The sequence below is a fragment of the Pseudochaenichthys georgianus genome, chromosome 14 (genome assembly GCF_902827115.2).
Source record: "Pseudochaenichthys georgianus chromosome 14, fPseGeo1.2, whole genome shotgun sequence".
NCBI classification, from domain to species: Eukaryota; Metazoa; Chordata; class Actinopteri; order Perciformes; family Channichthyidae; genus Pseudochaenichthys; species Pseudochaenichthys georgianus.
In genome coordinates this window covers 16,522,591-16,549,711 of record NC_047516.1, presented here as the reverse complement: position 1 = coordinate 16,549,711, position 27,121 = coordinate 16,522,591, and the positions used below count along the sequence as shown (strand labels likewise).

The following is a 27,121-nucleotide window of genomic DNA, read 5'->3' as shown; positions in this document are numbered from 1 at the left end:
GCGGTGGTGCCATACACAGTGCCTGCAGATGGACCAAAAGTGTCTTAAAGAGGCACAAGTTGGGGACTGGGATTGCTCTCTGTGTACAAAATAATGTATGTGCATGAACAGTAAAGGGTTTTCTTGTGACAAGCAATATTTTTATTTGTCCAAATGGTGGGGGATGCGGTTGCTGTATGTCCTATATTACAACCAAAAAAGCACCAGCTGGGGACTGGGACTCCAGACTTTTCCAAAAAGCAGGGGATGTGGTTGCTGTGAAATAGTTCTCATTCATAACACTCCGTTCGATGTCTCACTATGGGATGCGCCTCATCGCGGAGCAAACAGAAGCATCAATCTCATTACGCCAATCCTGATTGGCTGGTGATCTTGATGTCAGCGTCAGGGAATCCACCCCTATAAGTAGCTAGCGCTACGTCGAATGCGTCATTCAAACACCCTCTTCTCACTTCAGAGCACATCTCTATGGTAGACGGGCTAGCTTAACAGTCCACAGACTGAACCTAAATCTAAATTTCGGTCGATGGGCGCTCGCCGGCTACCCTTCCTGCTTCGCAAGAAGACTGCTAATACTAACACACCAGTTAGTATTATAATCGACCTCGCCGTTTCTTCCTCGGGAATTAAGGTAAGGTTTTGATTTTTTCAAGCTAGCAACACACCTGTTGCTAGCTTGCTTTCCCTCACTACTGACAACACGGTAGCGAGGACGTTTTTCTTTTCTCTTTCTCACGGAGGAGGAAAGGATTAAAGAATATTTACACACCAGTTAATATTCTTTGAGAAAAAAGACCTACACCGTCCTTTTTTTCTCCGGATTAAAGACAGGTCGGTAACACTTTCTTTCTCAACGACGTACCTGTTACGAGCGGGTCCTCTCTACGCCACGCGGTGAATGAGATGGACGCCTCTCTCCCTCACACCAGAGGAGTCAGGGACTCGGAGGCTCGACTCTGCGGCTGCGGGTTGAAGATATCAGGCACAGACTCACACCAGGTCTGCTCGTCCTGCCTCGGGCTGGAACACGCCCAGGAGGCTATTGACAACCCCGGCTCGTGCGGGCATTGTGCCCGTTTCACCATAAAGAGCCTCCACCGATGGTTAGCACGCCAAGCTAGCTTGTCGGGACAGGACTCCCTCATGTCCACTGATTTGCCGGCTGGCAATCAAGACGCGGGGGCGTCCGCCGCAGAGATTGAGCCCCTCACTGTGTCGATCTGGGGCTCATTAACAGCGGCAGCTGCGGAACCGGAATCCCACGCCGTGTCAGGCCAGGACCCGGTGGCGACAAGAGACGCGGGAACGGAGCCCCACACTTTATCAAGCTGGGGCTCCCGGCTAGACCTCACCATGGTTTCGCCCGCGGAGGATGTCCTGGAATTGGATTACATGGAGGACGAAGAGGATACCTCTGAGTTCCTCCTGTCTGATTCGGATGAGCAAGAAGATGATATCTCATGTCATCGGCTCAAGCTGCAAAGCCGGGAGCGATGGCTGCTCTCCCGGGCGATAGCACACCAGCTTCGCCCTGTCTGAGCATGGACCTGCAGGCCCTGTGTCAGCGTGCCGCGTCCAGGCTAGACATCCCGTGGCCCGAAATGGCCAAGGAGACCTCCATGTCCCGTTACGAGGGGAAACCTTTTCCCCAAGCAACGAGGACAAAGAGGCAACTCCTTCCGGTCTTCCCGGAGATGTTGGATGAGGTGTCGGTCTCGTGGAGAGACCGGCCCTTTAGCAACAAGGCCCCAATTCAGGGTGCCTCCTCCCTAGACTGTGACGGTATGGAGAGGCTCGGCCTGCTCCGCATACCGCCTATGGAACCGCTGGTGGCAGCCCACCTCCTACCGATTCCAGTCGACCATGACTGAACGGTCCTACAGAGCCGCAGCGTTGTCCGCCAGGGCTCTGAACGTTTCCTCGCTGCTAACCGCATACCAAGCGGAGCTCTGCGAGGATCTGTCGAGCAATCCTGGACCGGCCGTTCTGGATGAGATGGCCGCGGTCACAGACATTTGTCTCCGTGTCCAACCCTGCGCCGTCCAGGCCACGGGCAAGGCAATGGGGATCATGGTGGTGCAGGAAAGAGCTAGATGGCTCAACCTCACCAACCTCCCAGACCGGGAAAAGGAGGATGTGCTTGACATGCCCATCGTTCCCGAGGGGATTTTCGGCTCCGCTCTCGCCTCCATGCAGAGGAGATGCGAGTCGAAAAAGAAGGAGGACGAGGCCCTCCACCTCTGTCTCCCTCGAAGGGTCCAGCCGCTGCCTTCACAGCGGCAGTCCTTCGCCCAAGCTGCCTCGAACCCTGCTCGGTTCAAAATACCTAAACAGCAGAGGTCGCAGCCCGCCCGAGTCCCCAGCCCAGGCAGGAGACGAGGGCGAGTTGGCCTGGAACATCTCCGGTCCCGGCTGCAGCCCAGGCGCAGCCGACCCAGAATTTCGGCCAGCAGTCGAGGAAGAAGAAGCGAGCGGCCTGACAGCCCTTCCTTCTCTCCTCTGTGACAGAGCTGGAAGTCCACGGTTCCCCAGCTCTAGATGTGTTCCCGCCACCTCGAGAGATGCCTCAACACCATCCTCAAGTTCGCAAAAACACATGTCACAAGTTTGTTGTTGTTTCTAAAATAAACCATTTTCCGCTGACGCATCCAGGCTTCAGGCCAAGGGCGCAGCTCAAAAAAATGAAAAGAAAAACAATAAAAACAATAAACAGTCCGTCAACTGTTCCCCTTCTGAGAGCAGCTACGGCCTCTCTCAAAAGGCGGATTATAGACGGGTCTGTGAAGGCACCACCGTCACGCCCATGCGCAGTGCCGGCTGGGGCTGTGAAGGCACCACCGTCATGCGCATGCGCAGTATCGGTGGGGATTGTCGAAATGGGGCACCACCGTCTTCAGACACTAGAGGGCCCCATAACACAACAAATAGGGACTCAGAGGGTCGTGACATCTCCGCTGGCTCTAAGGAGCATACAGTGGAAGATGCTCACAACATCTGCTTCGGTTTCTCAAGACAGTAACACGGGGCTACAGACTCCAATTCGCTGTCACCCCCCCTCGCTTCTCCGGCATTCTGTATTCACAAGCCCGGGGAGACTCAGCCCATATTCTAGAGAGAGAGATTCTCTCACTTCTAGAAAAGAGGGCTATATTTATAATACCTGCCGAGCAGAGTCAGATTACACAGACAAATGTCCTCGTAAAGCACCTGCTCAACCTGGGTTTCATTATAAACACAGAAAAGAGCATGTTGTGCCCAGCACAGACTGTACTCTTCCTGGGTTTACACCTGAACTCGGTGCCCTTTACAGCCCGCCTGTCAGCGGAAAGAGTGAACGCTTTCAGAGCTTGTCTCGCTCATTTCCAGCTGCGCAAACATGTTCTCCTCAGATCATGCCTGCGGTTACTGGGGCTCATGACGTCAGCCATCCTGGTCGTACGACTGGGACGCTTACACATGGGGGAGTTTCAGCGCTGGGTAGCCGCTCTAAAACTAAAACCCGTGCGTCATGGCGCGCGGAGAGTAATGGTTACTGTGAAAGGCGTAATGGCACTACGTCACTGGCCGCACCCGACTTTTCTAGTACGGGCGTGCTTATGGGTGCTGTCCTTTCACGGAAGGTGGTCACCACGGACGCATGTCTGACAGGCTGGGGAGGTATTTACGAAGGTCGTCCGGTGAGGGGTCTCTGGAACAGAGACCTCCAGCGGGCGCACATAAATTACCTGGAGCTTTTAGCGGTGTTCCTCACTCTAAAACGCTTTCTGCCTTTTCTCAGAGGACATCATGTCCTCGTGAGGACAGACAACACGACCACAATATCGTGTATAAACCGCCAAGGGGGTTTGCGTTCTCTCCAGTTACACATGCTGGCACGCAAACTGATCTTATGGAGCAGCAGACGTCTCCTCTCTCTGAGAGCGACACACGTACCAGGACTGATGAACCTCGGGGCAGAGCTACTGTCCAGATACCACTATATGCAGACTGGACTCTACATCCAAGGATTGTGAGTCAGCTGTGGGTGCATTACGACAGAGCCGCGGTAGATCTGTTCGCATCAAAACAAAATGCGCGATTTAAACGCACCGGTAGGCGTGGACGTGCTCGTGCACGAATTGGCCTCCGGGCCTTCTGTACTCGTTCCCACCCCTGGCTCTGATACCCCCAACTCTGGCCAGAGTGAGGGAACAACGCCACACACTTATCCTGATAGCTCCGCCCTGGCCCGCAATGTACGGGCTGGCGGAAATATATCAGCTGCTGTGCGGGCAGCCATGGCAGCCCCCACTACGCAGGGACATACTGTCTCAGGCGGGGGGGCGATCTTTCACCCACGCCCAGAGCGCTGGGCACTATGGGCCTGGCCCGTGAGTGGTACAATCTGAATACAGTGGGACTCCCTCAGAAGGGGATAGACACTATTCAGAGTGCGAGAGCTTCCTCCACCAGGTCTCTCTATGACTGTAAGTGGAGGGTGTTTGAGGAGTGGTGCCTTCAAAAAGGACACATCTCTTTTCAATGTCCTGTTGGGGTGATTTTATCATTCCTACAGGACTTGATCGATAAACACAGAGCTTTTTCCACGATCAAGGTGTACCTGGCTGCTATTGCTGCATGCCATGTGGGCTTTGAGGGTAAGACGGCTAGCCAACATCCTTTGGTCTGCCGTTTTATGAAAGGGGCTCGCAGGCTCCGACCTGTTTCCAGGTCACTGGTGCCCTTATGGGACTTGGCAGTGGTTTTAGATGGGCTCAACCTGACCCCATTTGAACCCCTGGAAGGAGCTGACATGAAGCACTTGTCACTCAAGACAGTGCTGTTACTGGCCCTGGCATCCGCCAAGCGGGTCAGTGACATTCATGCGCTATCTGTACTTCCTTCATGCACTCAGTTCGCCCCAGGGCAAACGAGAGTGTTGTTGAAACCCAACCCTGCCTTTATCCCAAAGGTGGTTGGTTCGTGTACCCCAATTGACATTGAGGCATTTCCTCCGCCGCTGGTTTCCTCCGGGGAACAGCAGCCGGATTTGCTGTGTCCAGTCCGTGCTTTACGCACCTATATGGACAGATCAAAAGATTTTCGTCATAATGACCAACTCTTTGTGTCCTGGGCTAACCCTCACAAGGGCAAGCCCGTTACTAAGCAACGGCTCTCCCAATGGATTGTGGAGGCAATTGCTTTGGCCTATACGAGTCAGGGGTTGCAGGCACCTTCGGGTCTGCGGGCTCATTCGACTCGTGGTCTGGCTACATCCTGGGCTTTGTTCAAGGGTGTTTCCATCCAAGACATCTGTGCAGCGGCGAGCTGGTCCTCGCCACTCACTTTTGTCCGCTTTTACAGGCTAGACGTCTCTGCTCCTAGTGTGGCCCGAGCAGTGCTGGGCACCTTGTTGAGTCAGAGCTCTACCTGTTAAGTTCTGGTTGGTTTGGTGATTTTCGAGATAAGCTCGTCTGGCAATACGGGAGCTACAATTTCCCATAGTGAGACATCGAACGGAGTGTTATGAATGAGAACTATAGGTTACTTACGTAACCCATGTAGTCAGAGTAACATGTAGTGAGATGTCTCACCAGACGGCCCTCCTTGCTATGGTGAAGCGAGAAGAGGTGCTTATTGGGTTTACTGGGTTTACGTAAGTAACCTATAGTTTTCATGTATATGCTCAATTTGATATATTTAAAATCTATATTTGAGATTTGTTTAACTAAGAAGTGACCGTTGAATAAATATTGCAAAACAAAGCCTATATCACATGGCAGCCAGTGTGAATTGTTTCCGACATTACAAGATTTCAAGTTTCTATTGTACAAATCTGGGCCATTTGTTGTGTCATTTCTCCAAACACATACAGTACAAATGCGTGTTTTGGAGTCTTAAAAAAGTGCAGCAAGGCAAGGCAAGGCAAGTTTATTTATATAGTACCTTTCAACACAAGGCAATTCAAAGTGCTTTACTAAAAACGAAAGACATTAAGAAAATGGTATTCATTAAAAAGAAAAGATAATAAAAGAAACATTAAAAGATAAAAGTTACAGTGCAGTTTAAGATGTGAATAGTTCAATTAGGGTGCGTTCACACCTGCCTTGTATAGTCCGGTTGTATCGAACCCTGGTGCGTTTAGCCGCTTGGTGCGGTTCATTTGGGTCGGTGTGAACGCAGTCCGAGACCTCTTAAGTGAACTAAACAACCGGACTCATGGTCCGCTAAAATAGGTGGTCTCGGAGTGCTTGCTTGCGAACTCTGGAGCGGTTCATTGCTGGTGTGAACGCAGTCCGCACCAAAACATAGGAAGCGCAGTATTTACGTGTCACAAGAACGCGGATATCTTCAAAAATCTTTAGCGAAAGAGTCTTTCAAGACATCCGCGGTTGTTTAGTTAAAGAGTAAAGCAGAATTAAGTGTTGAACAGTGTCGTGTAAAGTAAAAATTCTCCGTCAGCTACATACAAGTATGAACACCTGTCGTCGGTGAAACGCCCCTCCTCTGCAGAACGTCTCTCAGCATGCCGATCTAGATCCCTCCGCTTCGCGTAGGGCTCCTGATCAGCCTGTCGGTGTTCTTTTAACGGACATTGTCTGATTATATAATAATATGTCTGTTGATCTCCAGACTAACAGCAGCATGAGAATAACCTGCCGAAAGTGCCGATGCTCCATGGCGGAGGCTCCGCTAGAAATTGCAGGGATTTGCGTTTGTACCCCCTTAATGTCTGACCAATGGTTGAACAGCATTTCCGAGCACATGACTTGTGTTTAAAGTTTATAGTCCGTTTGAGTTTTGCCCGTGTGAACGCAAACCGAACATTCTGAAAAATGAAACAATGTAACAAACTGTCGTCTGGTGCGCACCAGAGAGCGGACTATTAGGTGTGAATGCACCCTTAAAAGCAGCTGCAAAAAGAAAAGTATTTAGTCTGGATTTAAAAGTAGTCAGAGTTGCAGCAGACCTGCAGTTTTCTGGGAGTTTGTTCCAGATATTTGGAGCATAATAACTGAACGCTGCTTTTCCATGTTTAGTTCTGACTCTGGGGACAGAAAGCTGACCAGTCCCTGAAGACCTGAGAGATCTGGATGGTTCATAATTTAGCGGGAGGTCAGACATTTATTTTGGGCCTAAACCATTCAAAGCTTTATAAACCAGCAGCAGTATTTTGAAATATATTCTTTGACACACAGGAAGCCAGTGTAAAGACAGTAGAATAACTTTACATACAGACAGGACTATTGTACTGAATCCAACAGTACCAATTTTATTAAGAACTTATTGCAAAAAATCCTTTTATCTCTCATCAAAGATGGCAGAAAACATGCTCATGGGTGGAGTTTGACAAAGGATTACTCAAAACGTACACAGTAAAAGTACTTGATTGTACTTGTGGTAGTAGTCCAAGTAGTACTGAGTCCAACAGTATCCATTTCACTAAGAACTTATTGCAAGACATCATTTTATTTCTCATCAAAGATTTATATGTATAGACCACACAGGTATTAAAAGTACAGACATTTATTGCATGAAATATAAATAAGTAAATGAAATACATTTAAAGTAAAATTTGTATATATTTTAGGTTGGGCCCAATGTAAAAACTCTTTCAAAGTATTTGTATTGAATAATATTGAACTTATATTTTGATAACTAAAGTGTTAGAAAGGTAGAGGACAGATTGTTAAAGCCGGAAATGAAATTAATGTGTGTCAATTGAATTGTTTAAACTCTGGTGCCAACACTCTCAGGTATTAAAATTGAGTCCCAGGTCTAGAATTGACAAGCTTCTACCGAGACATTTTATCACCTTTCTAAGGTTTGCTCTTACTGTCTGTGCCAATTGTATTTCTTCTTACCAATGCCAGAACTCTGATTTTGATTTCTCTGGTTTTCAAAGAATATATGAGAGGATTGACACAAGGTGGGATGCGGAAGGAGGAACCTATTGCGGTGAGCACGTTGCACGTTGTAACTTCCGGTTGTTGTTGTTTTCATCTCCGGGTATCCCGTGTGCCTGTTCTGTTGCTGATAGCTTATTAACTTAAACTTAATCGATCGTTTTAAAACTCTTGATCACGGCAACTGCCTGACGTTGTAATCACACGTTACTACAGCTTAAGCACTCACAACTCTCCTTCTCTTAGCGACTGTAACTCCACAGTTGCCTACACTCTTTTCGGGTTTGCTAACGGTAGCTACTTTAGCTTGATAGCTAGCCATGGCTCTTTCCCCACCTTCTGGTGCTATTTCCTGCTCTTCCTGTCTCATGTTTGGTTACTTCCCGGCCTCCCTTACTGGTAAGGATACATGTGTTAAATGTAGTATAGTTGTTAGGTTGGAGGCGGGAATCATAGCCATAGAAGCCCGGCTCCGCATCTTAGAAAGTAACTCAGTTAAAGTAAAGCCCATGTTAGCATGTGCGGACCGGCAAAATGTAGCTCCTCTTAGCCGTCCCCCGGCAACTCCCGAGCAGCAGGGAGGCTGGGTGACTGTTCAGAAGGGGCATAACGCGAAACCCGCAGGTCCCCACCAACCCGTTCACGTATCTAACAGATATTCCCCACTCAGCGAGACACCCGCTGAGAAGCCAACTCTGGTTATTGGTAGCTCTATTATGAGACACGTGAATTTAGAGACCGAAGCCTCCACAGTCACATGCATTCCGGGGGCCAGAGCGGGCGACGTTGAGGCGCATCTTAAACTGCTGGCTAAAGATAAACGTAAATACAGTAGGATTGTTATTCACGTCGGTGGTAATGATGTTCGTTTACGCCAATCAGAATGCACAAAACTTAATGTGGAGTCGGTGTGTAGTTATGCTAAAACAATGTCGGACACCGTAATCTTCTCTGGTCCCCTCCCCAATCTGATCAATGATGACATGTATAGCCGCATGTCATCATTTCAGCGCTGGTTGTCTTGGTGGTGCCCAGCAAACAATGTGGGCTTCGTAAATAATTGGACAGCCTTCTGGGGAAAACCTGGTCTGATTAAGAGAGACGGCATTCACCCTACTTTGAAAGGTGCAGATCTCATTTCGGCAAACATTTCAGGGCTTTGTGGACGTAATCCATGACAAACTGGAGTTGAGACCAGGAGGCAGAGTCGCAGTCTTACACGCTTCTCTGCGCTCTCTCCTAGGCAGTCACCCATAGGAATCCCGAACCCAATAAAATACCCAATATTAGCGGTGTGTGTGTCTGCCCAAGGACAATTTAATGTAAAACCTAATAGAGGTGTCATACATAATAACCTAATAAAAGTAAATGTAACAACTACTACAGTGCAACAAAACAGGAAGATTAAATGTGGTCTCTTAAACATAAGATCTCTAGCATCTAAAGCAATATTGGTAAATGATTTAATATCAGATTATAATATTGATATATGCTGTCTCACTGAAACTTGGTTGAGACATGAAGAATATGTCAGCATAAATGAGGCCACTCCACCCAGCCATGTCAACACTCATATTGCTCGAGGCACGGGCCGAGGAGGTGGAGTTGCAGCAATCTTTGACTCAAGTTTACTTATCAATACTAAACCAAAATGTAATTATACCTCTTTTGAAAGCCTCGTTTTTAGTCTTACGCATCCGACCTGGAAAACTTTGCAGCCAATCTTATTTGTTACAGTGTATCGTGCACCAGGTCCTTATTCAGAATTCTTATCAGAATTCTCTGAGTTTTTATCAACTTTGGTTCTTAAAACAGACAAAGTAATTATCGTAGGTGACTTTAATATTCATGTTGACGATGATAAAAATAGCCTTACTGTTGCATTTAACTCTATATTAGATTCTGTTGGTTTCTGTCAGAGTGTAAATAAACCAACCCACTGTTATAATCACACTCTCGACCTTGTTCTGATTTATGGTATTGAAATTGAGCAACTATTAGTCGAACCGCATAATCCTGCTTTATCCGACCATTTCTTAGTAACTTTTGAAGTACTGTTACTAGACTACAAAGCATTAGTCAAAAGCTCTTGCAGCAGAAACCTATCTGTTAGTGCTATAGCCACATTTAAGGAAGAGATTCAACCAATACTTAACTCGATAGCATGTCTGCATGTAGGGGAGGAAACTTATACAAAATGTACACCACCCCAAATTGATCATGTTGTTGATAGTGCTATAGATGCGCTGCGAATAAAATTAGATTATGTTGCTCCTTTGAAAAAGAAGAAAATAAAACAACATAGATTAGCTCCATGGCATAATGCCGAAACCCGCAAAATAAAGCAAAAGTCTAGACAACTTGAAAGGATATGGCGTTCCACTAAACTTGAAGAATCTCGTTTAATTTGGCATATTACTCTCAATGAATATAAGAAAGCACTGCGTAAAGCGAGAGCAGCCTACTACTCTTCATTAATAGATGAGAATAAGAATAATGCAAGATTTCTTTTCAGCACTGTAGCCAGGCTGACAGAGAGCCACAGCTCGATTGAGCCTTCTATTCCCTTAGCACTCAGTAGTAATGATTTTATGTGCTTTTTTAACGATAAAATTGTTACTCTTAGAAACAAAATTAATGACCTCTTGCCTTCGACCAGTATAGTGTTATCAACAGCTCCCGAAATCGTAAGTTCTAATATTACACTAGATAGTAAACTAGAATGCTTTTCAGCCATTAACCTTGAACAATTACATTCAATGATTCTCTCTTCTAAACCATCAACGTGTATGTTAGACCCAATTCCAACTAAGCTGTTGAAGGAAGTTTTTCCATTAATTAGCACTTCTTTATTAAATATTATGAATATGTCTTTATTATCAGGCTATGTTCCACAATCATTCAAAGTAGCAGTGATAAAACCGCTTCTTAAAAAGCACAACCTCGATCCAGAGGTTTTAGCCAACTATAGACCTATTTCTAATCTTCCGTTCCTCTCAAAAATTCTTGAGAAAGCGGTCGCAAAACAGTTGTGTGATTACTTAAAAAACAATGATTTATTTGAAGATTTTCAGTCTGGCTTTAGAACACATCATAGCACAGAGACAGCTCTGGTTAAAGTCACAAATGATATTCTAATAGCCTCAGACAAGGGACTTGTCTCTATTCTTGTTTTGCTCGATCTTAGTGCTGCATTTGATACTATCGACCATGATATCCTATTGCAAAGACTAGAGCACTTAGTTGGCATACAGGGAACTGCTTTAGGCTGGTTTAGGTCCTATCTATCTGAACGCTCTCAGTTTGTACGTGTTAACGATGAATCTTCCACGCAAACCAAAGTTAGCCATGGAGTGCCACAGGGCTCAATGCTCGGACCTATTTTGTTCACATTATATATGCTTCCGTTAGGCAATATTATAAGGAATCATTCTGTAAACTTTCATTGTTATGCGGATGATACTCAACTATATTTATCAATCAAGCCTGATGAAATTAATCATCTAAATAAAATTCAAGACTGCCTTAAGGACTTAAAAACGTGGATGACCTTAAACTTTTTGATGTTAAACACGACCAAAACTGAAGTTATTGTACTTGGCCCGAAGAATCTACGAAACAAATTATCTAAAGACATACTAACTATGGATGGCATTAATTTGGCCTCCAGTGAGACTGTAAGGAATCTTGGTGTTATATTTGATCAGGATTTATCCTTTAACGCCCACATAAAATCAATTTCAAGGACCGCCTACTTCCATCTACGTAACATTGCAAAAATCAGGCATATCTTGCCTCAAAACGATGCAGAGAAACTAGTCCATGCATTTGTTACTTCTAGGCTGGATTATTGTAACTCTTTATTATCAGGGAGTACCAAGAAGTCAATCAAGTCGCTTCAGCTGATTCAAAATGCTGCGGCTCGTGTACTAACCAGAGTTAGGAAAAGGGACCACATTACTCCTGTTCTGGCTGCCTTACACTGGCTCCCTATAGAACACAGGATAGAATTTAAAATTCTTCTTCTCGCCTACAAAGCCCTTAATGGGCAGGCGCCATCTTACCTTAAAGAACTCATTATACCCTACTGTCCTACTAGGGCATTGCGTTCCAAGAATGCAGGGTTGTTGGTTGTTCCTAGAATCTTTAAAAGTACAATGGGAGCCAGAGCCTTTTCTTATCAAGCTCCACATTTGTGGAATCAGCTTCCAGTTTGTGTTCGGGCGGCAGACACCCTATCCGTTTTTAAGAGTGCGCTTAAGACCTTCCTTTTTGATAAAGCTTATAGTTAGGGCTGATTAGATTCAGCCCCTAGTTTTGCTGATATAGGCTTAGTTTGTCGGGGGACATCTTACTTCTTCCTTCTCTCTGTCTATACCCGTGTACACTCATGTTCCGATTAACCCAGCTTCCCCAAATGTCTTTCTTTTTGGTGTCTATATACGCTGGGATCCGGAGTCATGGATGATCCTGCGGTCCTGTGTCCTGGATCGCGAGCGCTGGATCTTGAGTCGTGGCTGTGGTCCTGGATCATAGGTCCTGGATGGATATCCTCGTGGATTCATCTTCCTATTATACACACATGCATTTCCAAACATTTGGACTACCTATGTTGCAAATGTATTATCTTTTCAATTTACACACGGCATCTATTGCACGTCTGTCCGTCCTGGGAGAGGGATCCCTCCTCTGTTGCTCTCCCTGAGGTTTCTCCCATTTTTCCCTTTAAACTGGGTTTTCTTTGGAAGTTTTTCCTTGTACGATGTGAGGGTCTAAGGACAGAGGGTGTCGTATTGTCATACTGATATTCTGTACACACTGTGAAGACCACTGAGACAAATGTAACATTTGTGATATTGGGCTATATAAATAAACATTGATTGATTGATTGAAGAGGCCAACGACAGACTCAGCACACGCTGGTCTGGGTCGATCAGACCCAAATAAAACCCAACGCAAAATATGGTAAGGATAGGAATGTAAAACACAGCAACAAGGATGATATGCTCCACACAAGTGGCCAGAGCTTTCACCCGACTGTCTAAAGATTTCATCATGAATACAGTCGCCAGAATGCTCACATAAGACAGGAGAATAAAAGTAAAGGGTACTGCAAGGAGCAAAATAGTAAGGAAGGAAACTGAAGCCCACTGCAGTGAATAATCGTTACAGGCGAGTCTGAACACAGGCGCATAGTCACAGAAATAGCTAAACACTATTACAGAATTACAAAAAGACAGTCGAGACATTAGACTTGTTGTAAATAATGTTACTCCCAGACCAATAAACCAAGTCACGCCGACAATCCATGACATGCTCTGCATTGTGTTGATCGAGTTGTGACTCAGAGGGAAACATATTGCAATCAACCTGTCATAGGCAAGTATAGCAAGTACATATGACTCCAAAGACCCAAAAGCGTAGTAGACGAACATTTGTAAAAAACAGAGGTTATATGGAATAAAGTTGTCTTTAACAAGGAATATATTTATCATGCTGGGAATAGTGCACGTGTTCAGGATAACATCAATTACTGCGAGGTTTACCACAGCCAGACATTTTGGAGTGTGTAAAGAACGATTAAAGCAAATTACATAGATCACCAAACAATTGGCGAGCACTGTGACCACATAAACAAACGATAGAAAGATAAAGTAGACACTGATGAAGGGAAAAGTCTCAAACCCAATGATATAGAAGCCTGGAGGATGAATGACGATGATAGAATCATTTAAAACAGTCCTGAGAAAAGACATAGTAGATCTCCGCAGCCTGTGAAGGAGGATGGCTCTCTGGTCTGATAAAGAGGAAATAAATCACATCACACACGTAGACGTTGAAAAGCCTCATATTATCATGCCATTTTCATTAATACAATTCAACCTAACAGTGTTTAAAGTAGTTATGTGATAGTTAATCATGAAGCTTACCTGAAGCCCTGGATCAATAGTAACTCTGACTCGAACTGTCCGACCCCTCATACAGTGGAATATATACTTTCCTTATTGATCTCCCGAGATAAAGCTTTCTAGTGATACTGAGAAGAAGAAGCCTTTTAATGATGTTAATTTGTTCCACAGAGATCACGGCATTACTTTTTCTTTCCATTAAACTTATTAAGCTCAGTTCACAAGCACTTTATTGCCCTCACTGATGAGAAGTACCTCTTGTGAGTAGATGGAACATTCAGGACCAACCACACTTGAGTCACTGATTTATTTGGTCCCATACATGTAATAAGCATTATTGTGTAATCATTTGCTTATTTAGATTTCTGTAAATGTACCTTTTCAATACATTATTGAGACAAAACAACTTTCAGAAAGTTTGGAAACAACATGCATTATGCTGACTTTCTTAAACAGGCCATGGTTTTAATGAGCCTAATTTGTGATGCCGTCACCAGAGAGTTTCTGTTAATGACCTTGTCTTTAACAAGCAAACCTTTTACTGTGCAAACTTCAAACTTATTAATCTGAGTTGTTATTGTTACTAATGCGAATAAACACAATACAGCATGGAGGTTAAAGTTCCCATTATTCTATGGTGTTTTTAGAAAGCGCCATTTCCTTTAAAGTACCTTTTTCCAGGCCAGCAGCCAGGTCGGTTGTCTTGGTCTTTCTACACTGCCTAAAAGTCTTAGGCTGCTTACTCCTATTAACACTAAAACTCCAGATATGATGTGTCACCTTTGGTCTTGTTGTTGGCCTTGTCATGCTCCTTTGGCATGTGTGACTTGAACTGCGATGCTACGGTTGCATTCAAATCAATTCAATAAAAGACTTTATTTCATAAAATGTTTTACTTGAAACATTATGTTCTACAGCGTGTGCAAGTGAATAATATTTAATTGTAAAGATGGTATTAAGAGCTCATTCATTCAATTGTGTTTTGGAGTTTATATATAGTTGTTCTCTGAATCATTAGCTATTATTTTAGCAGTAAAGTGTTTAGTGTGATAGAGTATAATCAAAACCGGTAATTTAATGATATGGTACAAGCCAGTTTTCATGGTGAAGGTTCACCGGGGTTACTCAATCTGTGAAGTAGTCAGTGAATCTCACATTAATCTGCACGGCCATTTTATTTTCTTCATCTTTAAACAAGGTCTGTAATCGGGTTTTCTTTCAGCACGTTAGATTTACTAGATTCCCAAAACAACAAAGTTAAACCGAGAATCAATGATTTGAACAGTAATGAAGTACACAGGTACATGAAGTCCACATGTTAATGCTTGTTACGTTTTTTACAGATTTCTAAATCATGTATACGTGGAAGATGAATTACTTCACTTTTAAACTTCATTGTTGGTATAAATAAACACAATAAAACATTATTCAGTTTTATCAGTCACAAATAAGATATCTAAGCAGTTGAAGTACATTCAAATTTGAGAAAGTTCTGACAATGAGTAATTACAAACAACAACGACACCAAATATTTAAAGGTTCTCAAAAATATATAGCACATCACAACACAAAACCTGCAAACAAAACAAAACAATAATCCTTTAGAGTTGAGCCTTTTGAGATTCATTTGTGTGGCTCATGCATGCTGTCTGCCCATAACCTGCTTTAGTGATGAGGAGCAACAGAGCCTCAAGGCTGCTGCTCTATAGTCATGCTGTTTTCCATAGATTTGTTTAACACTGTGAAATGCAGACGGTAGATATAACGAAAAAGTGTTATGATAGAAATATCAATTTTAATTAAGTACAGATTAGCTAAGTAATATTAGAGATACCAGCAACAGCATACTAGTAAATCAATTTACTTACTACTGCCAATTAGTCCTTTTTTATTTAGTGCTGTGTTTTATCAACCCTAAAAGGATTGTTTTTTGGGGGGGTTTGTTGGTTGTGTGCCAATTGTATTTCTTCTTACCAATGCCAGAACTCTGATTTTGATCTCTCTGGTTTTCAAAGAATATATGAGAGGATTGACACAAGGTGGGATGCAAGAGGCCAACGACAGACTCAGCACACGCTGGTCTGGGTCGATCAGACCCAGATAAAACCCAACGCAAAATATGGTAAGGATAGGAATGTAAAACACAGCAACAAGGATGATATGCTCCACACAAGTGGCCAGAGCTTTCACCCGACTGTCTAAAGATTTCATCATGAATACAGTCGCCAGAATGCTCACATAAGACAGGATAATAAAAGTAAAGGGTACTGCAAGTATCAAAATGGTAAGGAAAGACGCTGAAGCCCACTGCATTGAATAATCGTTACAGGCGAGTCTGAATACAGGCGCATAGTCACAGAAATAGCTAAAGACTATTACAGAATTACAAAAAGACAGTCGAGACATTAGACTTGTTGTAAATAATATTACTCCCAGACCAAAAAACCAAGTCACGCCGACAATCCATGACATGCTCTGCATTGTGTTGATCGAGTTGTGACGCAGAGGGAAACATATTGCAATCAACCTGTCATAGGCAAGTATAGCAAGTGCATACGACTCCAAAGATATAAAAGCGTAGTAGACAAACATTTGTAACAAACAGAGGTTATATGGAATAAAGTTGTCTTTAACAAGGAATATCTTGATCATGCTGGGAATAGTGCACGTGTTCAGGATAACATCAATTACTGCGAGGTTTACCACAGCCAGACATTTTGGAGTGTGTAAAGAACGATTAAAGCAAATTACATAGATCACCAAACAATTGGCGAGCACTGTGACCACATAAACAAACGATAGAAAGATAAAGTAGACACTGATGAAGGGAAAAGTCTCAAACCCAATGATATAGAAGCCTGGAGGATGAATGATGATGATAGAGTCATTTTAAAACAGTCCTGAGAAAAGACATAGTATATCTCCGCAGCCTGCGAAGGAGGATGGCTCTCTGGTCTGATAAAGAGGAAATAAATCACATCACACACGTAGACGTTGAAAAGCCTCATATTATCATGCCATTTTCATTAATACAATTCAACCTAACAGTGTTTAAAGTAGTTATGTGATAGTTAATCATGAAGCTTACCTGAAGCCCTGGATCAATAGTAACTCTGACTCGAACTGTCCGACCCCTCATACAGTGGAATATATACTTTCCTTATTGATCTCCCGAGATAAAGCTTTCTAGTGATACTGAGAAGAAGAAGCCTTTTAATGATGTTAATTTGTTCCACAGAGATCACAGCATTACTTTTTCTTTCCATTAAACTTATTAAGCTCAGTTCACAAGCACTTTATTGCCCTCACTGATGAGAAGTACCTCTTGTGAGTAGATGGAACATTCAGGACCAACCACACTTGAGTCACTGATTTATTTGGTCCCATACATGTAATAAGCATTATTGTGTAATCATTTGCTTATTTAGATTTCTGTAAATGTACCTTTTCAATACATTATTGAGACAAACAACTTTCAGAAAGTTTGGAAACAACATGCATTATGCTGACTTTCTTAAACAGGCCATGGTTTTAATGAGCCTAATTTGTGATGCCGTCACCAGAGAGTTTCTGTTAATGACCTTGTCTTTAACAAGCAAACCTTTTACTGTGCAAACTTCAAACTTATTAATCTGAGTTGTTATTGTTACTAATGCGAATAAACACAATAGAGCATGGAGGTTAAAGTTCCCATTACTCAATGGTGTTTTTAGAAAGCGGCCATTTCCTTTAAAGTACCTTTTTCCAGGCCAGCAGCCAGGTCGGTTGTCTTGGTCTTTCTACACTGCCTAAAAGTCTTAGGCTGCTTACTCCTATTAACACTAAAACTCCAGATATGATGTGTCACCTTTGGTCTTGTTGTTGGCCTTGTCATGCTCCTTTGGCATGTGTGACTTGAACTGCGATGCTACGGTTGAATTCAAATCAATTCAATAAAAGACTTTATTTCATAAAATGTTTTACTTGAAACATTATGTTCTACAGCGTGTGCAAGTGAATAATATGTAATTGTAAAGATGGTATTAAGAGCTCATTCATTCAATTGTGTTTTGGAGTTTATATATAGTTGTTCTCTGAATCATTAGCTATTATTTTAGCAGTAAAGTGTTTAGTGTGATAGAGTATAATCAAAACCGGTAATTTAATGATATGGTACAAGCCAGTTTTCATGGTGAAGGTTCACCGGGGTTACTCAATCTGTGAAGTAGTCAGTGAATCTCACATTAATCTGCACGGCCATTTTATTTTCTTCATCTTTAAACAAGGACTGTAATCGGGTTTTCTTTCAGCACGTTAGATTTACTAGATTCCCAAAACAACAAAGTTAAACCGAGAATCAATGATTTGAACAGTAATGAAGTACACAGGTACATGAAGTCCACATGTTTAATGCTTGTTACGTTTTTTTACAGATTTCTAAATCATGTATACGTGGAAGATGAATTACTTCACTTTTAAACTTCATTGTTGGTATAAATAAACACAATAAAACATTATTCAGTTTTATCAGTCACAAATAAGATATCTAAGCAGTTGAAGTACATTCAAATTTGAAAAAGTTCTGACAATGAATAATTACAAACAACAACGACACCAAATATTTAAAGGTTCTCCACACATATTGCACATTACAACACAAAACCTGCAAACAAAACAAAACAATGATGAGGCTGCTGCTCTATTTTGTCATGCTCTTATCGGTTCCTTTGTTTAACACTGTGAAATGCATACAGTAGATTTAACAAAAAGTGTTATGATAGAAATGTCAATTTTAATTAAGTACAGATTAGCTAAGTAATATTAGAGATACCAGCAACAGCATACTAGTAAATCAATTTACTTACTACTGCCAATTAGTCCTTTTTTTATTTAGTGCTGTGTTTTATCAACCCTAAAAGGATTGTTTTTTGGGGGGTTTGTTGGTTGTGTGCCAATTTTACTTTTTCTTACCAATGCCAGAACTCTGATTTTGATCTCTCTGGTTTTCAAAGAATATATGAGAGGATTAACACAAGGTGGGATGCAAGAGGCCAACGACAGACTCAGCACACGCTGGTCTGGGTCGATCAGACCCAGATAAAACCCAATACTAAATATGGTAAGGATAGGAATGTAAAACACAGCAACAAGGATGATATGCTCCACACAAGTGGCCAGAGCTTTCACCCGACTGTCTAAAGATTTCATCATGAATACAGTCGCCAGAATGCTCACATAAGACAGGAGAATAAAAGTAAAGGGGCCTACAAGGAGCAAAACAGTAAGGAAGGAAGCTGAAGCCCACTGAATTGTGTAATCATTACAGGCGAGTCGGAACACAGGCGCATAGTCACAGAAATAGCTAAACACTATTACAGAATTGCAAAAAGACAGCTGAGTCATTATACCTGTTGTAAATGTGATTGCTCCTATAGCAATAAACCAAGTCACACCGACAATCCATGACATGCTCTGCATTGTGTTGATCGAGTTGTGACGCAGAGGGAAACATATTGCAATCAACCGGTCATAGGCAAGTATAGCAAGTGCATACGACTCCAAAGACCCAAAAGCGTAGTAGACGAACATTTGTAACAAACAGAGGTTAAATGGAATAAAGTTGTCTTTAACAAGGAATATCTTGATCATGCTGGGAATAGTGCACGTGTTCAGGATAACATCAATTACTGCGAGGTTTACCACAGCCAGAAATTTTGGAGTGTGTAAAGAACGATTAAAGCAAATTACATAGATCACCAAACAATTGGCGAGCACTGTGACCACATAAACAAACGATAGAAAGATAAAGTAGACACTGATGAAGGGAAAAGTCTCAAACCCAATGATATAGAAGCCTGGAGGATGAATGACGATGTTAGTGTCATTTAAAACAGTCCTGAGAAAAGACATAGTATATCTCCGCAGCCTGTGAAGGAGGATGGCTCTCTGGTCTGATAAAGAGGAAATAAATCACATCACACACGTAGACGTTGAAAAGCCTCATATTATCATGCCATTTTCATTAATACAATTCAACCTAACAGTGTTTAAAGTAGTTATGTGATAGTTAATCATGAAGCTTACCTGAAGCCCTGGATCAATAGTAACTCTGACTCGAACTGTCCGACCCCTCATACAGTGGAATATATACTTTCCTTATTGATCTCCCGAGATAAAGCTTTCTAGTGATACTGAGAAGAAGAAGCCTTTTAATGATGTTAATTTGTTCCACAGAGATCACGGCATTACTTTTTCTTTCCATTAAACTTATTAAGCTCAGTTCACAAGCACTTTATTGCCCTCACTGATGAGAAGTACCTCTTGTGAGTAGATGGAACATTCAGGACCAACCACACTTGAGTCACTGATTTATTTGGTCCCATACATGTAATAAGCATTATTGTGTAATCATTTGCTTATTTAGATTTCTGTAAATGTACCTTTTCAATACATTATTGAGACAAAACAACTTTCAGAAAGTTTGGAAACAACATGCATTATGCTGACTTTCTTAAACAGGCCATGGTTTTAATGAGCCTAATTTGTGATGCCGTCACCAGAGAGTTTCTGTTAATGACCTTGTCTTTAACAAGCAAACCTTTTACTGTGCAAACTTCAAACTTATTAATCTGAGTTGTTATTGTTACTAATGCGAATAAACACAATACAGCATGGAGGTTAAAGTTCCCATTTATTCTATGGTGTTTTTAGAAAGCGCCATTTCCTTTAAAGTACCTTTTTCCAGGCCAGCAGCCAGGTCGGTTGTCTTGGTCTTTCTACACTGCCTAAAAGTCTTAGGCTGCTTACTCCTATTAACACTAAAACTCCAGATATGATGTGTCACCTTTGGTCTTGTTGTTGGCCTTGTCATGCTCCTTTGGCATGTGTGACTTGAACTGCGATGCTACGGTTGAATTCAAATCAATTCAATAAAAGACTTTATTTCATAAAATGTTTTACTTGAAACATTATGTTCTACAGCGTGTGCAAGTGAATAATATGTAATTGTAAAGATGGTATTAAGAGCTCATTCATTCAATTGTGTTTTGGAGTTTATATATAGTTGTTCTCTGAATCATTAGCTATTATTTTAGCAGTAAAGTGTTTAGTGTGATAGAGTATAATCAAAACCGGTAATTTAATGATATGGTACAAGCCAGTTTTCATGGTGAAGGTTCACCGGGGTTACTCAATCTGTGAAGTAGTCAGTGAATCTCACATTAATCTGCACGGCCATTTTATTTTCTTCATCTTTAAACAAGGTCTGTAATCGGGTTTTCTTTCAGCACGTTAGATTTACTAGATTCCCAAAACAACAAAGTTAAACCGAGAATCAATGATTTGAACAGTAATGAAGTACACAGGTACATGAAGTCCACATGTTTAATGCTTGTTACGTTTTTTACAGATTTCTAAATCATGTATACGTGGAAGATGAATTACTTCACTTTTAAACTTCATTGTTGGTATAAATAAACACAATAAAACATTATTCAGTTTTATCAGTCACAAATAAGATATCTAAGCAGTTGAAGTACATTCAAATTTGAGAAAGTTCTGACAATGAGTAATTACAAACAACAACGACACCAAATATTTAAAGGTTCTCAAAATATATAGCACATCACAACACAAAACCTGCAAACAAAACAAAACAATAATCCTTTAGAGTTGAGCCTTTTGAGATTCATTTGTGTGGCTCATGCATGCTGTCTGCCCATAACCTGCTTTAGTGATGAGGAGCAACAGAGCCTCAAGGGCTGCCCTGGCTCTATAGTCATGCTGTTTTCCATAGATTTGTTTAACACTGTGAAATGCAGGACGGTAGATATAACGAAAAAGTGTTATGATAGAAATATCAATTTTAATTAAGTACAGATTAGCTAAGTAATATTAGAGATACCAGCAACAGCATACTAGTAAATCAATTTACTTACTACTGCCAATTAGTCCTTTTTTATTTAGTGCTGTGTGTTTTATCAACCCTAAAGGATTGTTTTTTTGGGGGGTTTGTTGGTTGTGTGCCAATTGTATTTCTTCTTACCAATGCCAGAACTCTGATTTTGATCTCTCTGGTTTTCAAAGAATATATGAGAGGATTGACACAAGGTGGGATGCAAGAGGCACAACGACAGACTCAGCCACACGCTGGTCTGGGTCGATGAGACCCAGATAAAACCCAACGCAAATATGGTAAGGATAGGAATGTAAAACACAGCAACAAGGATGATATGCTCCACACAAGTGGCCAGAGCTTTCACCCGACTGTCTAAAGATTTCATCATGAATACAGTCGCCAGAATGCTCACATAAGACAGGATAATAAAAGTAAAGGGTACTGCAAGTATCAAAATGGTAAGGAAAGACCGCTGAAGCCCACTGCATTGAATAATCGTTACAGGCGAGTCTGAACACAGGCGCATAGTCACAGAAATAGCTAAAGACTATTACAGAATTACAAAAAGACAGTCGAGACATTAGACTTGTTGTAAATAATATTACTCCCAGACCAAAAAACCAAGTCACGCCGACAATCCATGACATGCTCTGCATTGTGTTGATTCGAGTTGTGACGCAGAGGGAAACATATTGCAATCAACCTGTCATAGGCAAGTATAGCAAGTGCATACGACTCCAAAGATATAAAAGCGTAGTAGACAAACATTTGTAACAAACAGAGGTTATATGGAATAAAGTTGTCTTTAACAAGGAATATCTGATCATGCTGGGAATAGTGCACGTGTTCAGGATAACATCAATTACTGCGAGGTTTACCACAGCCAGACATTTTGGAGTGTGTAAAGAACGATTAAAGCAAATTACATAGATCACCAAACAATTGGCGAGCACTGTGACCACATAAACAAACGATAGAAAGATAAAGTAGACACTGATTGAAGGGAAAAGTCTCAAAACCCAATTGATATAGAAGCCTGGAGGATGAATGATGATGATAGAGTCATTTAAAAACAGTCCTGAGAAAAGGACATAGTATATCTCCGCAGCCTGCGAAGGAGGATGGCTCTCTGGTCTGATAAAGAGGAATAAATCACATCACACACGTAGACGTTGAAAGCCTCATATATCATGCCATTTTCATTAATACAATTCAACCTAACAGTGTTTAAAGTAGTTATGTGATAGTTAATCATGAAGCTTACCTGAAGCCCTGGATCAATAGTAACTCTGACTCGAACTGTCCGACCCCTCATACAGTGGAATATATACTTTCCTTATTGATCTCCCGAGATAAAGCTTCTAGTGATACTGAGAAGAAGAAGCCTTTTAATGATGTTAATTTGTTCCACAGAGATCACAGCATACTTTTTCTTTCCATTAAACTTATTAAGCTCAGTTCACAAGCACTTTATTGCCCTCACTGATGAGAAGTACCTCTTGTGAGTAGATGGAACATTCAGGACCAACCACACTTGAGTCACTGATTTATTTGGTCCCATACATGTAATAAGCATTATTGTGTAATCATTTGCTTATTTAGATTCTGTAAATGTACCTTTTCAATACATTATTGAGACAAAACAACTTTCAGAAAGTTTGGAAACAACATGCATTATGCTGACTTTCTTAAACAGGCCATGGTTTTAATGAGCCTAATTTGTGATGCCGTCACCAGAGAGTTTCTGTTAATGACCTTGTCTTTAAACAAGCAAACCTTTTTACTGTGCAAACTTCAAACTTATTAATCTGAGTTGTTATTGTTACTAATGCGATTAAACACAATACAGCATGGAGGTTAAAGTTCCCATTACTCAATGGTGTTTTTAAAAGCGGCCATTCCTTTAAAGTACCTTTTTCCCAGGCCAGCAGCCAGGTCGGTTGTCTTGGTCTTTCTACACTGCCTAAAAGTCTTAGGCTGCTTACCCTATTAACACTAAACTCCAGATATGATGTGTCACCTTTGGTCTTGTTTGCTTGGCCTTGTCATGCTCCTTTGGCATGTGTGACTTGAAACTGCGATGCTACGGTTGTGAATTCAAATCAATTCAATAAAAGACTTTATTTCATAAAATGTTTTACTTGAAACATTATGTTCTACAGCGTGTGCAAGTATAAATATGTAATTGTAAAGATGGTATAAGAGCTCATTCATTCAATTGTGTTTTGGAGTTTATATATAGTTGTTCTCTGAATCATTAGCTATTATTTTTAGCAGTAAAGTGTTTAGTGTGATAGAGTATAATCAAAAACCGGTAATTTAATGATATGGTACAAGCCAGTTTTTCATGGTGAAGGTTCACCGGGGTTACTCAATCTGTGTGAAGTAGTCAGTGAATCTCACATTAATCTGCACGGCCATTTTATTTTCTTCATCTTTAAAACAAGGTCTGTAATCGGGTTTTCTTTCAGCACGTTAGATTTACTAGATCCAAAACAACAAAGTTACACCGAGAATCAATGATTTGAACAGTAATGAAGTAACAGGTACATGAAGTCCACATGTTTAATGCTTGTTTACGTTTTTTACAGATTTCTAAATCATGTATACGTGGAAGATGAATTACTTCACTTTTAAACTTCATTGTTGGTATAAATAAACACAATAAAACTTATTCAGTTTTATCAGTCACAAATAAGATATCTAAGCAGTTGAAGTACATTCAAATTTGAGAAAGTTCTGACAATGAGTAATACAAACAACATCGACAACCAAATATTTAAAGGTTCTCAAAATATATAGCACATCACCAACCAAAACCTGCAAACAAAACAAAACAATAATCCTTAGAGTTGAGCCTTTTGAGATTCATTTGTGTGGCTCATGCATGCTGTCTGCCCATAACCTGCTTAGTGATGAGGAGCAACAGAGCCTCAAGGCTGCTTGCTCTATAGTCATGCTGTTTTCCATAGATTGTTTAACACTGTGAAATGCAGACGGTAGATATAACGAAAAAGTGTTATGATAGAAATATCAATTTTAATTAAGTACAGATTAGCTAAGTAATATTAGAGATACCAGCAACAGCATACTAGTAAATCAATTTACTTACTACTGCCAATTAGTCCTTTTTTATTTAGTGCTGTGTTTTATCAACCCTAAAAGGATTGTTTTTTGGGGGGGTTTGTTTGGTTGTGTGCCATTGTATTTCTTCTTACCAATGCCAGAACTCTGATTTTGATCTCTCTGGTTTTCAAAGAATATATGAGAGGATTGACACAAGGTGGGATGCAAGAGGCCAACGACAGACTCAGCACACGCTGGTCTGGGTCGATGAGACCCAGATAAACCCAACGCAAAATATGGTAAGGATAGGAATGTAAAACACAGCAACAAGGATGATATGCTCCACACAAGTGGCCAGAGCTTTCACCCGACTGTCTAAAGATTTCATCATGAATACAGTCGCCAGAATGCTCACATAAGACAGGATAATAAAAGTAAAGGGTACTGCAAGTATCAAAATGGTAAGGAAAGACGCTGAAGCCCACTGCATTGAATAATCGTTACAGGCGAGTCTGAACACAGGCGCATAGTCACAGAAATAGCTAAAGACTATTACAGAATTACAAAAAGACAGTCGAGACATTAGACTTGTTGTAAATAATATTACTCCCAGACCAAAAAACCAAGTCACGCCGACAATCCATGACATGCTCTGCATTGTGTTGATCGAGTTGTGACGCAGAGGGAAACATATTGCAATCAACCTGTCATAGGCAAGTATAGCAAGTGCATAGACTCCAAAGATATAAAAGCGTAGTAGACAAACATTTGTAACAAACAGAGGTTATATGGAATAAAGTTGTCTTTAACAAGGAATATCTTGATCATGCTGGGAATAGTGCACGTGTTCAGGATAACATCAATTACTGCGAGGTTTACCACAGCCAGACATTTTGGAGTGTGTAAAGAACGATTAAAGCAAATTACATAGATCACCAAACAATTGGCGAGCACTGTGACCACATAAACAAACGATAGAAAGATAAAGTAGACACTGATGAAGGGAAAAGTCTCAAACCCAATGATATAGAAGCCTGGAGGATGAATGATGATGATAGAGTCATTTAAAACAGTCCTGAGAAAAGACATAGTAGATCTCCGCAGCCTGTGAAGGAGGATGGCTCTCTGGTCTGATAAAGAGGAAATAAATCACATCACACACGTAGACGTTGAAAAGCCTCATATTATCATGCCATTTTCATTAATACAATTCAACCTAACAGTGTTTAAAGTAGTTATGTGATAGTTAATCATGAAGCTTACCTGAAGCCCTGGATCAATAGTAACTCTGACTCGAACTGTCCGACCCCTCATACAGTGGAATATATACTTTCCTTATTGATCTCCCGAGATAAAGCTTTCTAGTGATACTGAGAAGAAGAAGCCTTTTAATGATGTTAATTTGTTCCACAGAGATCACAGCATTACTTTTCTTCCATTAAACTTATTAAGCTCAGTTCACAAGCACTTTATTGCCCTCACTGATGAGAAGTACCTCTTGTGAGTAGATGGAACATTCAGGACCAACCACACTTGAGTCACTGATTTATTTGGTCCCATACATGTAATAAGCATTATTGTGTAATCATTTGCTTATTTAGATTTCTGTAAATGTACCTTTTCAATACATTATTGAGACAAAACAACTTTCAGAAAGTTTGGAAACAACATGCATTATGCTGACTTTCTTAACAGGCCATGGTTTTAATGAGCCTAATTTGTGATGCCGTCACCAGAGAGTTTCTGTTAATGACCTTGTCTTTAACAAGCAAACCTTTTACTGTGCAAACTTCAAACTTATTAATCTGAGTTGTTATTGTTACTAATGCGATTAAACACAATACAGCATGGAGGTTAAAGTTCCCATTACTCAATGGTGTTTTTAGAAAGCGCCATTTCCTTTAAAGTACCTTTTTCCAGGCCAGCAGCCAGGTCGGTTGTCTTGGTCTTTCTACACTGCCTAAAAGTCTTAGGCTGCTTACTCCTATTAACACTAAAACTCCAGATATGATGTGTCACCTTTGGTCTTGTTGTTGGCCTTGTCATGCTCCTTTGGCATGTGTGACTTGAACTGCGATGCTACGGTTGAATTCAAATCAATTCAATAAAAGACTTTATTTCATAAAATGTTTTACTTGAAACATTATGTTCTACAGCGTGTGCAAGTGAATAATATGTAATTGTAAAGATGGTATTAAGAGCTCATTCATTCAATTGTGTTTTGGAGTTTATATATAGTTGTTCTCTGAATCATTAGCTATTATTTTAGCAGTAAAGTGTTTAGTGTGATAGAGGTATAATCAAAACCCGGTAATTTAATGATATGGTACAAGCCAGTTTTCATGGTGAAGGTTCACCGGTGTTACTCAATCTGTGAAGTAGTC

General features: G+C 41.3%; 5 protein-coding genes across 5 annotated transcripts; all 5 read right to left on the bottom strand.

Moving 5' to 3' along the window:
* Nucleotides 1-920: 920 nt before the first annotated feature.
* Nucleotides 921-13,178, bottom strand: LOC117458013 (olfactory receptor 5K4-like). The gene is made up of 5 exons (XM_071205352.1): nucleotides 12,733-13,178; nucleotides 7,845-7,960; nucleotides 3,161-3,216; nucleotides 1,212-1,377; nucleotides 921-962 (listed from the first exon to the last, which is right to left on the bottom strand). Exons 1-5 carry the CDS (start codon nucleotides 13,133-13,135, stop codon nucleotides 921-923), a joined length of 783 nt encoding a protein of 260 aa, XP_071061453.1. The 5' UTR covers nucleotides 13,136-13,178.
* Nucleotides 13,179-15,709: 2,531 nt separating this feature from the next.
* LOC117459003 (olfactory receptor 2AT4-like) lies at nucleotides 15,710-16,709 on the bottom strand. Its single transcript, XM_034099824.2, is given in 2 exon segments — nucleotides 15,710-16,684; nucleotides 16,686-16,709. Coding segments are annotated over 2 exon segments (999 nt in total).
* Nucleotides 16,710-18,664: 1,955 nt separating this feature from the next.
* Nucleotides 18,665-19,684, bottom strand: LOC117458012 (olfactory receptor 2AT4-like). Its single transcript, XM_034098248.1, has one exon. The coding sequence runs from the start codon at nucleotides 19,682-19,684 to the stop codon at nucleotides 18,665-18,667; it is 1,020 nt and encodes a 339-aa protein (XP_033954139.1).
* A 1,891-nt stretch (nucleotides 19,685-21,575) lies between these two features.
* On the bottom strand, nucleotides 21,576-23,733 carry LOC117458011 (olfactory receptor 1M1-like). Its single transcript, XM_034098247.2, is given in 7 exon segments — nucleotides 21,576-21,581; nucleotides 21,819-21,902; nucleotides 21,904-22,140; nucleotides 22,142-22,336; nucleotides 22,338-22,492; nucleotides 22,495-22,664; nucleotides 23,657-23,733. Coding segments are annotated over 7 exon segments (924 nt in total).
* A 915-nt stretch (nucleotides 23,734-24,648) lies between these two features.
* On the bottom strand, nucleotides 24,649-26,796 carry LOC117458010 (olfactory receptor 2AT4-like). The gene is given in 5 exon segments (XM_034098246.2): nucleotides 24,649-24,654; nucleotides 24,890-25,008; nucleotides 25,011-25,466; nucleotides 25,469-25,867; nucleotides 26,757-26,796. Coding segments are annotated over 5 exon segments (1,020 nt in total).
* Nucleotides 26,797-27,121: the final 325 nt, after the last annotated feature.